The following is a 12,417-nucleotide window of genomic DNA, read 5'->3' on the forward strand; positions in this document are numbered from 1 at the left end:
CTGCACTGTGTTGCTCTTGCTGAGTTGAAGTCTGTAAATCAATAAAAGTCTGGCTATCAGTAAAAGCTGAATTCAGATGCAGTGTGTGCACATTGGCATTTGTGTGTTTGTGTTCAGGAAGCAATTTTTAGAGGTTCTTTTTACCAATAGTTGGGGTTTTTTTTCAGTGTTTTTTTTACCCTTTACTGTATCTTTATATTTTTATTTCAGCAATATAGGTTTTTCTTAACCCTTTCATTATACTGTCTGCCTGGGCCAGTTGGCATCAATGTTGCAAAGTAAATAGAAGGAAAATCAATGAATCAGTATTAAGGAATCACAAAATATTTTTGATTAATTTATTTGGACAGATCCAGCTGTAATTATTTAAAATACATATTCTAACATGGGACCTGATTTATACTGGATTTCATTCTGCAGAAATGATGAAGCCTTGTTTATAGGAGACTTCATCACAAGACTTCATGGATGACATTTGACAGGAAATGAAGACGGTGCCAGGGCTTGATGAACTCTGTAGTGTGTTCTGGAGTGCCTCAGTGTTTGCCATGCATTGTGCTCTTTATTTTCTCCTTTCCTACAAGTTTATTTTTTGGTGCACTGAAATAAAGAGCTGATGGCAGAGGATGCATTAGAATAAACGTTTATTTCAGCACTTTGGAAATGAGTTTTTTGAAATGGGATCTATCTTGTGGATGTGTTTGTGTGTCTCTTCTTATTAGCTCATTTGGGTATAGGCTACAGCTAGGTAGTGCAAATGGCAAAATAGTAATGACTGCCTACAAACAGAGGTACAGATCTTGTGGAAAAGAAATTATTCTTAGTGTGTTTGTTCCAGCAGAAGGGAAATTATACATTAAGGAGTATTGAAGGTGGTCTCTGCATGTTTGGCTGGCTGTTTTAGCCAAAGTCACCAGTGTTAAGAAGTTCAAAACTGAACCTCACATACTCTCCCCAGAGCTAATTACCAGGCTAAAATGGTAAGATTTTCCTGCCTATTTGCAGTTGTTTCTTTGGTCAGGGGTTTGGGTGTGTGCACGCACCCAGTTGCTCTGGTGGATGTGTGGAAGTGTAGAATATAACAATTTAAATTGGAGATAAGCTTCAGCTCCGCCAGTCCTGTGGCAGGGAAGCAGATGGTCCTTCCCTGCTAAGCAGAGCCCAGGTCTTTGCTGAGCTCATATGCCTGGTGGTACTTGATTGTATTATTCTGACCTTGTATTTAAGATTGATAAACCCTACATGGTGGCCATATTCCAGTGAGGAGAGAAAAAACCCCTGACCTACAGCCTGTGATGCTGTACTAATGTCAAATAATATAAAGTAATATCAGAATGCAGAAGAAAATCACTGCAGTAAAGCAATTTAATTTCTGAACTGAAAACACTTTAATGGGAATGCTCAGGAAACCTGCCATTGTTCCAGCAGCAGAGGTTATGAGGTTGTTTATTCTTTTTTTGAAACGCCACTGCCTTGTAATTGGTGACTTTGAACCTTTCTGTTATTTTCTGTGTGAATGGTCCTGCTGCTAAAGTAGGGACATGGCCCTCTACTGAGTCTGATTCCAGGTTTGCCTTTTAAAGGAAAATAATTTCAAATACTGGTTTTCAAATGGTATTATGCTGCTGAATGTGCATTATATGCAATGCTTTGCCAGTGAAGTGAGAGTAATCCTCTTTGAACAAAAACTTGCAATAGCGTTTACTGAAATGGTGTTGGAAGCAGTGCCAGCTCCCTTTGCCTTTGTTTAATTGCAATTTAACAGTAATCCAAGATCTGTGCAACTGTGACAGCAATTCTTAGATACAGCTGAGTTTCAAAGGACCTTCAGTTCATCCATTGCCAATGATAAAAGCTACAGCAGAGCAGTGTATTGATAATAGACTCAAACTTTTCTCTAGCCATTGAAAAATAAACAAAAAGAAACTTTTTTGTCCCTCAAAGCTATGAAGTTTTGTTGTTACAGAAAGGATGTGCTGTAATGTGAAGAAATCACTGAGCTCATTGCAGGCTGTGTTCTGCTGTGTGGGCTGAGAAGCCTGGCATGAGGCAAACAGCCGTAATGTGTAAGGGCTGTGGACATAACCTAGATAAAATAACCCTCCCAAATCATTATCCCCCCAAAAATGGGACTTAGAAACTAAAAAAGTTTCTAAGGTGACTGTTGGTGTGTTGATGAAATGTTGGGTTTGAGTTTCTACAACCTCTATTTTTTTTTTAACTGAATATATAAAAGTGCACGAGCAGCCTGAAAAGGTTACTTAGAAGTTGTTGGACACTTTCTATGTTCTGCTGCTCAGAAAAAAAAAATCAATGCCTGAGTTCACCAGAGAAGCCTATTGACAATCTTGAGCATTTTGATCTTAATTGCTCTGTACTTGTTCTGCTGCAAGGGGTATGATAATGACTTGAAGAACATTTGTGAAGGTAAATCACCTTACTTTGAGTGCTAAGATACGACACCAAAAGCACCAAAAGGTCTGTGCCTCTTAAATCCCACTGAGAAGCCCAGGGCATGGATTTCCGTCGGGCCCTTGCACACTGGGTCACACTGAGTGCAGGTTGTAGAAGGAGATGTTGGGGAGTTCTTGGATGCTGAGCATCGTTTCTTGTGCTCTCAGTGGGCCTGGGGGCTGTGTCAGGGACAGCTGGGGAGTATCAGGACAAACTCCTGAATCCTTGACTTGGAAGTCTCCTGCCCTTCCGAGGGGATGCGAATCACCCCTGTTTGTGAGCAAATGAAGCAAGTTTCACTTCAGCTGTATTGAACTGATCTCCTGAACCAAGTTCCTGGGAGGTGTCTGCAAACCCCATTCACTTTATGTTCTTGGAAATCAAGTGTGTTCTGTGGAATCCATTGGAAGTACTCAGAGTGAAGGAGAAGTAAGAGCAGCATTGTTTAACAGAGCAGTTCTGCTCCAGCACTGTTGTAATTAAAGTCGTTCAGCTGATGGAAAGCCTATTCTCTGGTGTTTTCTTTAATGTAGTCATAATGCATCAGTCTGAGCTCCCTTGCTGGAACATCTTTCATTATAATCCACTTAGCTAAGTTTATAATTAAGCTTCTAAATTCAAACCTGCTTTTGTTACATTTTTAGGATGTGCAGAGACTGAAGCAGGAAAACTTAGGATTTGTGTTTTTACCCCAAACAAGTCGATGTAAGTTAAGAAGCAATTATTTGGCAGTACAGTAATTTCATATGCTTGCTTTTAATTTTCAGGATCTTCTCTAGCTTTGGAACAAGAATTGGATGCAATTGAATACAAAAATAAAGTAAAATAAATAATAGATTCTTACTGTTTTGACTGCAGGCATCTCCAAAATACCCAAACTTTCAAATATAACTTGACCATAGTGACAACTTACTGAGCTTTCCAGCTCTGGAGTGTTGAGGAAGGTTAAGTTTATATCTGAAGATGGACCATGAAATTTCTGTCAAGCTTTGCTGATTTGGAGGTTGTGCAGGCTTCCTCCCACCCAAAGCAAGTCAAGACAGCTCATTGTTTGGAATTATGTTCTCTGTGAAGATGTGTGAACACCAAATACTTTTTCAGGCATTATTTACCCTTACAGTAATTATATCAAATTACCAGAGAACTGTGGAGATTAATTTCTGGATTCCCAATAAGTGACCATTTAAGACAAAAGTGCTGTCAGGCAGTTGTCAGCCTGATGTATAAATCTCGCTCATTCGCTCTGTGTGTTTTTAACCAGGATTTTCTCAAATGCCCCTGGAAGAGGAGCAGATATTCTAGTTAAGGTCTGGAGGTGAGGCAGTAGAGGTATAGAAAATCAAGCTACCATTCTCATATATGCAAAGTCACTCTGCTGAAATCGTGGGGAGCACTTGCAGAATCGAGTATCAGTGTCACAGTGTGACCTTAGGTGACTTTCTGCACAGGAAGTTCCTGGAAGTGGAGTGAACTTTGGGTGCCTCTGCTTTAACCAGACTGTTTCCCTCCAAATGTGTAAGGGGGAAAATGTGTGGGGTTTGTTTTAGGTATGGAAGTGTTAGGGAAGTTTAGTGTAATTATGTTCATCATTAAATAAAAGACTGGGCACATAGGTACTTAACATTTTAATGTTTCTAGCTTGGCATATGTGATTGTCCAAACACTTCTGTTTTGTTAAACTGCATGCCTGTAACACTAGCATTAGTGTTGTTTTTGGAAATCTCTCCCCCAGGGGTGGTCAGCAGTTCTTGTCTGAGGTGATCAGCCTTGGCTGTAACAAGCCAGGCATTCTGCTGCTTTAGAACAGAATAGAATTAGCTTTTTGGATAACAGCTTTGTGAGCAGGCAAGGCAGACTCTATCTGAGGATAAAGAGTATGATATAAACATCTAGATTATCTTGGAATATCACATGCAATGGGTGTTTGTGTAATAGGCAAACAGTTGCACAGTTACTGCCTATATTTGTATTAAGAAAATTTATTCATGATTAATGATGCTTATCTTTGTGCTAGACACCTGCCAAATGATTTACAGCCACACATATCATCTGTAATGGCTCTTCTTTTTTGTTGTTGCTATTCAAAGTATTTGGGATTATTTTAATTGCATCATGTGTTTTAAATGGAGAGAGCTACCCAGGTGTCCTTGTCAGCATTCCCATCTCATCCCAAAAAGTAGGTCGGATTTACCCTTGATGGGAAAGGTCACAGCTCCCAGTGAAGTCAGGGGGAATTGCACTGATGTATGACAAGGCTGAAATCATGTCTCAGGTTTGGATCAGTTTAAATTGATCTTTGTCTAAATTCAGTATTAAATACGTTGTAAATCCGTGTTGGAGCAGAGCCAGGCTGAGCTTGCCTAAACCACAGAAATGGAGCAGAAGGACTGGAGAAACCCCTTGTCCCATGGAAACCTGGACAAGGAGCAACTGGTCCCTTCTTCAACAGTGCATTATGTGAGAGTGGAGAGTCAAACTGAGACCATCAGTCTTTTATTTTTCAGTGATGGGTGATTTTGAGGACTGATGTGCCAGATTAGCTCAGTGCCTGTCACTTGGAAAAACTTGCCTTTGACTGCTCAGCAGTGGCTGAAAAATGGGAAAAGTTTCCCAGAGGCTTTTTCCCCTCCCTACTAAGCAGGGATTAGACTGCAATTTGGCTGTTGGATATTCCATTGAGGTTGAAAATTAAATTAAATTTTGATCACTTCAGAAATAAGATGCTTGTCAGCTGTATGCATGTGTTTACTTATTTCTGACATTTTGTCCCTGGAATGCCATGCTTTCAGCAGAAATGCAGGTTTCTAAAATAAGTTGCTTTTCAAAACTAGTTTTATTCAATCCTGTCATTAAGAGAATTAGCAGTGGATTAGAGAATGTAAATGCGTTGTTATGATCATTAGAAAACTTGCACGTGTCTTTTGCAAGACTGCCTGTATATTCCCAGCCATTACAGCTAATGCATGATATCCTTGTTTTTCTAAACAAGATTCCATACAAACCAAACAAAATGACAAGGGTGCTTTGTGACTAATCCGCCAAATATCGAAACAACAAATACCTCATTATTTAATTTCAAGAGAATCCATTAGTGCAAACTATTAACTGGCCAGGCCTGGATTATAAAGGATATTGACTAAATCCAGATGATTTTGGGAGAGGGAGATATTTTTTCAGACTAAAGCACATACCTGGAACATATTTAGGAAATCATATGTTCAAGTGAAGGTGGTGAGGCCCTGGCACAGGTGCCCAGAGGAGCTGTGGCTGCCCCATCCCTGGAAGTGTCCAAGGCCAGGTTTGATGGGGCTTGGAGCAGCCTGGGATAGTGGAAGGTGTCCCTGCCCATGGCAGGGAGGTTGGAATGAGGTGATCTTTAAAGTCCCTTCCAACCCAAACCATTTTATACTTTTATGATATTTAAGCAATTCCATGAATTTAATGACTCGTCTCGATGAAATCAATTTTTTAAATATAAATTTCATTTTTTTCCTCCCTTTTTGTCTGTGTTTGCCAGTTTACAGCTAGCCATGCTGACACATTTGGGAGCTGAGATATCATGTAACTAAATTTGATGTGAAGTGTTGGTGGCCTTCATAATGTAATTTATTCATGTTTCTGTAGATAGCATATGTTGCCTGTGCAATAATTTTTTATCGTATCAGGACAGAACAGCGACCATTCCAAACCGTGTTACACAAACCTACATACACAGACAAATTTTTATTGTGCTTTTCTGGGGTGTAAATCAGTGGAATCTGTTGAGCTCTGCTGGGGTGGAGGAGATTAGAATCAATGTCACGGTGTCTAATTTATTTCTGTTTTTTCTGACTTAATGTAATCTCTGTTCTTGCTCCTTGGGGAGCAGCAGCCAGTTATCTTGATGGTCTATCCAAAAAGGAACTCAGGTGAAGCCCCTTGTTTTGGGCAGGAGGCTGCAGCTCCCAGGGGCGTGCTGCTGTTTGCTGACCCTTTGGATGCTGAGATGAGGCTGTGCATTGAGAAGGCAGCTCATGAGCACTACTGGTGCTTCATTAAAAATCTCAGCATCTTTATCAGCTGTTCTCTGCTTGGATTTGCCCATTTCACTCCCCTGCCTGTTTAGGTTGTGTTGTTTTTATGGCATTTTCTGGCCCTGGAGGGCTGCCCTGAGTGCAGTGAGTGCTGTCTGCGCAGGGCTGGGTGTGTGGCTCCCCTCCAGTGCAATCTGAGCATCCCAATCATTTCTTTCCTGGTTTTGAGGTTTTGTTTGTGAAACATACAGAACTAGTGTGGGAGCCAGTGTCACTAATTCCTTCTCTTCCCCAGCAGGAAGTCGGTGACTCCGTTTTCCGACCGTCCTAGACGGTGACTGCGATGCTGAAGGCACTGGGCGAGTGGCTCCTCCTCAGCTCCTCTGTGTGAGGTGAGCAGCCATCCTGGTGGGCAAGAAAAGCTGAATTGCAGCATTTCTGAGGCCCTTCTTCCCCACGCCCCAGGATTTCTCTGCTGCTTTGGGTTTCTCAATGATGCTCAAGATTTCTTGTGTGCTTCCTGTGAAGCCACTTGTGGTCCGTGTTACATTGCCTGGGTGTTGGGACATGGTGGGTTGCATTCCAAATTAAATGTAAATTCTGAATAAAATTAACCCAGAACACATGGGCAAAGCATAAATATGATCCCTTGCGACGTTTGGATGGGTTTTTAGGTTGTACATGAAATTCTGTTCATCTGAAAGGCAAGAATGAGCTAAACCACATAACAGATAGTACATTGTGTCTGCCACTGTAGTTAGTCAATATCTGATTAAATGTAATTGCATGAATTTATCATGATAGAAACTGTTTCAAAGTAATTTGAATGCAGCCTGGAATTAAAAGCTATATTCAGTGTGTACAATTTCCAGATTTATCTGCAGTTTCTTATCAAGAATGATGCTGTGTATTATGTGCTATGACAATGTTGCTTTTCATAAGGTTAGGAATGTAATAGAATTTTCTGGACTGAACTTCTAATAACTGATAATTTTAATGAAAATCACGGAGATTATGGCCGTGAAGACAAATCTTGGAAGACTGGTCCTACGCAAGTACGGATGTGACATTTTTACCCATAAAAGTAGGATTAATCACTAATAAGTAGAACTATGTGGAGAATTTAAGCATGGTATAAATACAAAAGCTGTTGCATCAGAAAAATCAATATGTAAATTTACATCAGAACCTTGTTCGATGTGGAAGTACCATGAGTGTTTTTTGAGATTTCTAAATTCTTCCCACGTGAATATGGATGAATCCAAAATATCTTGAAACTCATGTAAAATCTGCCTAAGTGTCTAGTTGGGGTGGAATGAGAGACACAAAGCTTGGAATTATTAGACTGAATTGGAATTTCTAAGACTTTATTTTGTTGTATGACTTTCTTAATCTCCACTGTTTGGAGCTTTTCTGTAGTATATGAACAATGTGGGCATTTGTTGAAGCTGGCATTTAGGAGTTGGTCTCCTGCTTTGTATGGGAGACCCAGAGAAATTCCTCCTTGCTTCCAGCACCACTCAGTGATTATTTTAATGAATTGTGTGGTCTAAAAGTGCTGCAGCAGCAGAATGATCCACTCCTGTCTCATTCACAATGTGAATGCCTCTGGTATTTGTCTGAAGTGTTGGGGAGCTTAATTAAAATCCCTTAGTCAGAGAGAGCTCTCTGGAGTAACTGGTTGCTGACCTGGAGCTCAACTATCCAAAAGGACTTGGATGAGTGTCCCAAATTCCACAGAAATGCCTGTGTAGTGTCTGGTTTTCCCTTTCAGGCTGCTCCATCATGTGCTAACAAGCAACTCCCTTTTCCCTGCTTTTCCTGCTGCATTTCTGGTGTTGCTCTCGTGTATTCTGTGTTTACAAAGGGTTTGGAGCTAAAACACTTCCAGGCCTGGATCTCGAATGTAGGGCATGGGGTCTGGATTTGGAGCTGAATTTTGTGCATGGAATCCATCCTCCCTTTGGTTTAGTCTGCCTAAATCATGACAGCATTCCTGCTAAAGAGAGAAGAGAGGGGACACACCACACACTGCCACTGGATCCCTTGCCATTTATTGGCATTCTTAAGATTTCCTCTTAGGAGTTTGCTAAAATCATTTACAGGGTGGGCCTGTAGGTCTTGTAGGAGCTGGCCCTTCCTCTCTCTCTTCCCCTCCTCCTTTTCTTTCCTCCCTCAAATCTGCCACACAGGGACTGGTAAATCTGCAGTGGCCACCAGGTTATCCTTAGGTCCTTAGGCCCAGCCTCTTGCCTTGGTGGTTTAAATATTTTAACAAGCCTTTTCTCTCTCTCTCTCTTTTTTTTTTTTTTTTTTTTTTTTGGTTAATTCTAGGACCAAAGAATACAAGAGACTGAATTATCTGAATTATGCTTCTACAACAGAACTGGGTTTCTCCTCATTGGGCATGGCAGAGCCTGGGGAAGCCCTTCCTTTTGTTTGTTTTCTTCATGTTGCAAACAGCTGATCTGGAAGCCAGGAGAGGTCACCAGTTTGTCTGGAAAACAGGTAGGAAAAATATATGTTAGCTTCTCTACTAGATATTTGGTATATTAAAAGATGGCATGATTGTCCTTTCTCCATTCTGTTTTAGTTCAATAATAAATTTTAGAAGTCTGATAATGTCTTGTATTCTATTTATCTAAATTTATTTTGAAAAATAGAAGGAGTTAATCTGTGTTTGACATCAGTAATCTGCATGTCTGTTGTAATAATGCTCCCACAGCATAGTTCTGGATTCCTTAATGCTTTTTATCTAAGAGTATTTTTTACTGAATTATCATCCTAACGTTGCTTTCTTTGAAACATTTAATAATTTTCTCTTAATTTTTGTATGCAAGGGGCACACCAGCATCTCTCAGGATGAGCTGAGTGAGGAGTTCATGCTCTTGGTTGATTTATTTATAATTCCATTGGTACATTCAGTGAATTATTTCTGTCCCTCAGTCAGGCTGGCTGCATGCAGTGGTTGAATGTGTACATGGTGGGGAAACCTGTGAAAGTGTTTTGGGAGCAGCACAGCTCTTGGTGCTGGGGTGGGTGGTAGGAGATGGCAGAGAATGCTCAATGAAATGGAAAGATTGGTGGATTTGGGAAATTTACTTAAAGTGCTTAATCAAAAATACCCAGCTGAACCAGGGGTGTCATTGCCCAGGATGCCTTTGAGGTTTGGCCATTTGTGACTGAGCAACAGAGAGAGTAAATGTGATGCAAAAATAATTTCCCTCCTTCTTCTTTTTTTTGAGTGGTTCTTTGGTATTTTGGTTATCTGTTTTTTAATTACACTTCTGTAGAAGGCAATAGACTGAATTAGTGAAATAATGAAGCAGTTTTTCTGGGAGAACTCCTGTCCTTCTGGCAGGATCAACACAAACTTCTTGCCTGGCTGCTGGTGTGGGAAGCTGGGAAAGGGCTGGTAAAGCACAGCATGATACTCTGTTTCTAAAGACTTTTTTTTTTTTACACTGTCTAGTGAAATGAGGAGGAAATAAACAATGACTATCTTTTCTCCAATTCACTGTTATTTACATGATTTTTGAACAAGCTTTGAAAGGTGGAGTTGTTTTCTTAAGACAAATTAGAGCCTTCAGTGCTGTCTGTCTTCTCTTCAGTTCCCAAGCATGCTGTACTGTCAGTCTTTAGGGCTGTGCATTGGAAATCATAAAACTTTAATTTGATTTGATGATTCCAGCTGAAAATAAGGAGCTTTCAATGCCTCAAAGGCATCTGGGGCAGATGTAATTAGAACTAAGAAAATTTGGTGCCCAGGTTTGTGTGGGCACCATGCTTTGAAAGCCCCACAATGGGCTTGTTGTAAAGCTTCCTCTCCCAGATGCACAAGAAAATTGTCAGTTCTTGTGACTCCCACAGTGGATTAAAAATATCTGAGCTCTCGAGAGTCACCTTAAAAACTTTAAATCCTAAGAGTATTTTGATGTACTTTCTCTGCTTATGGAGTGACATGAGGTAGAAAACAACTTTGATATGTTTTCCAAATGGAAATACCTTGTGAGTTCCAGCTAAATGCATTGTCCTGACTGAGAAAAAAGATTTTTCTCCAATATTTGTAAAGATTACGCCCTTCCCTTTTTTTTCCCATTGAAATATTTTGTTGAAAGTTGGGTAAAAGTTATATCTAAGCCCCAAATGTTTAGCTCCAGGTTGAAATGAGTAGTAACAGAACTGAATAGAAATTGAAATGAATGGAAAACATTTTGTTTTCTGAGAAGCTAAGTGTAATGAGTGAAGCCTTTCCTTCCTCTGCAGTAGTAGTAAAGCATCAGCATTTCTAAATCCTGACTCTTGTGTTTCTGCACTTGTCCTAAGAAGTGACACAATGGACAGTGAATGTCACTCTGCTGTCACAGTGGCACATGTAGCTTGATTTTGTAAACATTTTCATCCCTTAACTGAAAAGGTTTTTCAGGTGTGATTAATCCCAAAGGGGTCTTTCAGATTAAAAGGAAGTGTTTTGGGAAGAGAGGAGTGGTGACTGAAATGGAATAGGTGGATCTGGAGAAGTGGAAGGTTTAACATAACCCCTTGTGGCAAGCTATTAATAATAAAATAACTGGGATGTAGCTCATGGAGATCTTGACCTGTTGAGCTCTGTGGTTTGTAGAATAACAAAAAATATAAAAAATCATCCCACAGTTTGAGGACTTTTGTGCCCAATACAAAATAATAAAAAATGAATAAAAGCACAGTGCAGGGAACCTAAAATTAAATCACTTTTAAAACAAAAACTGAATAGATCCATTCCAGTAGAAGGAAAACCTGCAGCTGTTGTCATTTTTTCTAATAAAACAATCTGATGAGAAATGAGCAATCCATAATGGGAAAGCGGATGATCTGTTCTGTTTTTAAATCTTGAATTGTCTCTTGTAAGCATGGCAAGTTACTTACCTGCTGGGGAGAAATTCAACTTCTTATTGAAATGTCATGCTGTATAATTAAATAAGATTATGCTACTGAAAGCTCTGACTTTATGAAAATGAATTTATATGTACTGAAATAATTTTTCCATGCACACTGAAGTCCAGAGAGGCATCCTTAATATGGATGGGGCTGGGGAAAAGAAAAAAATCATATCATTGCTGCAGTTTGTAATACAGACTTCTTTTCAGCTAAATCCTTGACTCTGTCTAATGAGGACTTGTACATTTTCATGCTGGGCTTGGTGGTCCTGGTCCAGGGGAAAACAATGGTACTGAAATCATTGCAGCTACAAAAAACCCCAGGCTCTGTAATTCTAAAACATGCGAACTCGGCAGTGTGAGGTAATTTTATGCATATTCTTCCCTCAGATATTCAGAGGGCTATCACTTGCATGTTGCTAATTTGTGGCCTGTCCTAAAACCATTTATTTTGACCTTTTGGCTTCTAGAAGTTAAAAATTAATATCTGTACCCTGTGTCTTCTTGTTTCCAGACATTTCTTGTCAGATACTCATTTAGTGGCCTCTAAACATGAAAGCAATAATCATATCAGCTAAATTACTCAGCAACATCAAATAGCTGCATAATTTTCTCACACTTGCTAAATTTAATTGAACCTAAATTCTTGTAAATTAATATTATTTAATGCAGTTACCAATTAGCAATTTAAATATTTCACCGTGTTAATTTTCTCCAACACTTGAGTAGTCCTTAGAGTTCCTGGAATTTCTGCAGTGACAGTGTGTCTATGTTTTAGTGATGGCCATTCAGGATTTTAAAACTGTGTATGGAATATTAACACACACATGAGTCCACAGCAGCAGTCCAAGTTGGTTTTTTTTTTTTTTTTTTGCTTTTGGTGAAGCTCTAAAATTTAGTTCCAAAATCAGAATTCAGTGTAAAATACATGCAAATGTTTTGTGTGCTTTACAGGAAGGGGCTGATAATTCAGATTACAGAGTGCAGGAGCATCTCTTTCCAGGTACTCTTGTTGTAGCTCATGGACAGGTTTC

At 39.7% G+C, this 12,417-nt stretch overlaps 1 protein-coding gene across 3 annotated transcripts in view; it reads left to right on the top strand.

The window, feature by feature from the left end:
• THSD7B (thrombospondin type 1 domain containing 7B) overlaps window positions 1-12,417 on the top strand; it is a 297,483-nt gene that overhangs the window by 47,072 nt on the left and 237,994 nt on the right. For 2 of the 3 annotated variants that reach the window (XM_063400989.1, XM_063400991.1), the window contains exons 2-3: window positions 6,766-6,859; window positions 8,802-8,975. In XM_063400989.1, the coding sequence (XP_063257059.1) occupies window positions 8,837-8,975 (139 nt within the window). In that variant the 5' untranslated portion in view covers window positions 6,766-6,859; window positions 8,802-8,836. Of the gene's footprint in view, window positions 1-6,762; window positions 6,860-8,801; window positions 8,976-12,417 lie in introns of all 3 variants that reach the window. The other variant, XM_063400992.1, reaches the window with a different exon arrangement.

This window comes from Prinia subflava, chromosome 6 (genome assembly GCF_021018805.1).
Source record: "Prinia subflava isolate CZ2003 ecotype Zambia chromosome 6, Cam_Psub_1.2, whole genome shotgun sequence".
Taxonomy (NCBI): domain Eukaryota; kingdom Metazoa; phylum Chordata; class Aves; order Passeriformes; family Cisticolidae; genus Prinia; species Prinia subflava.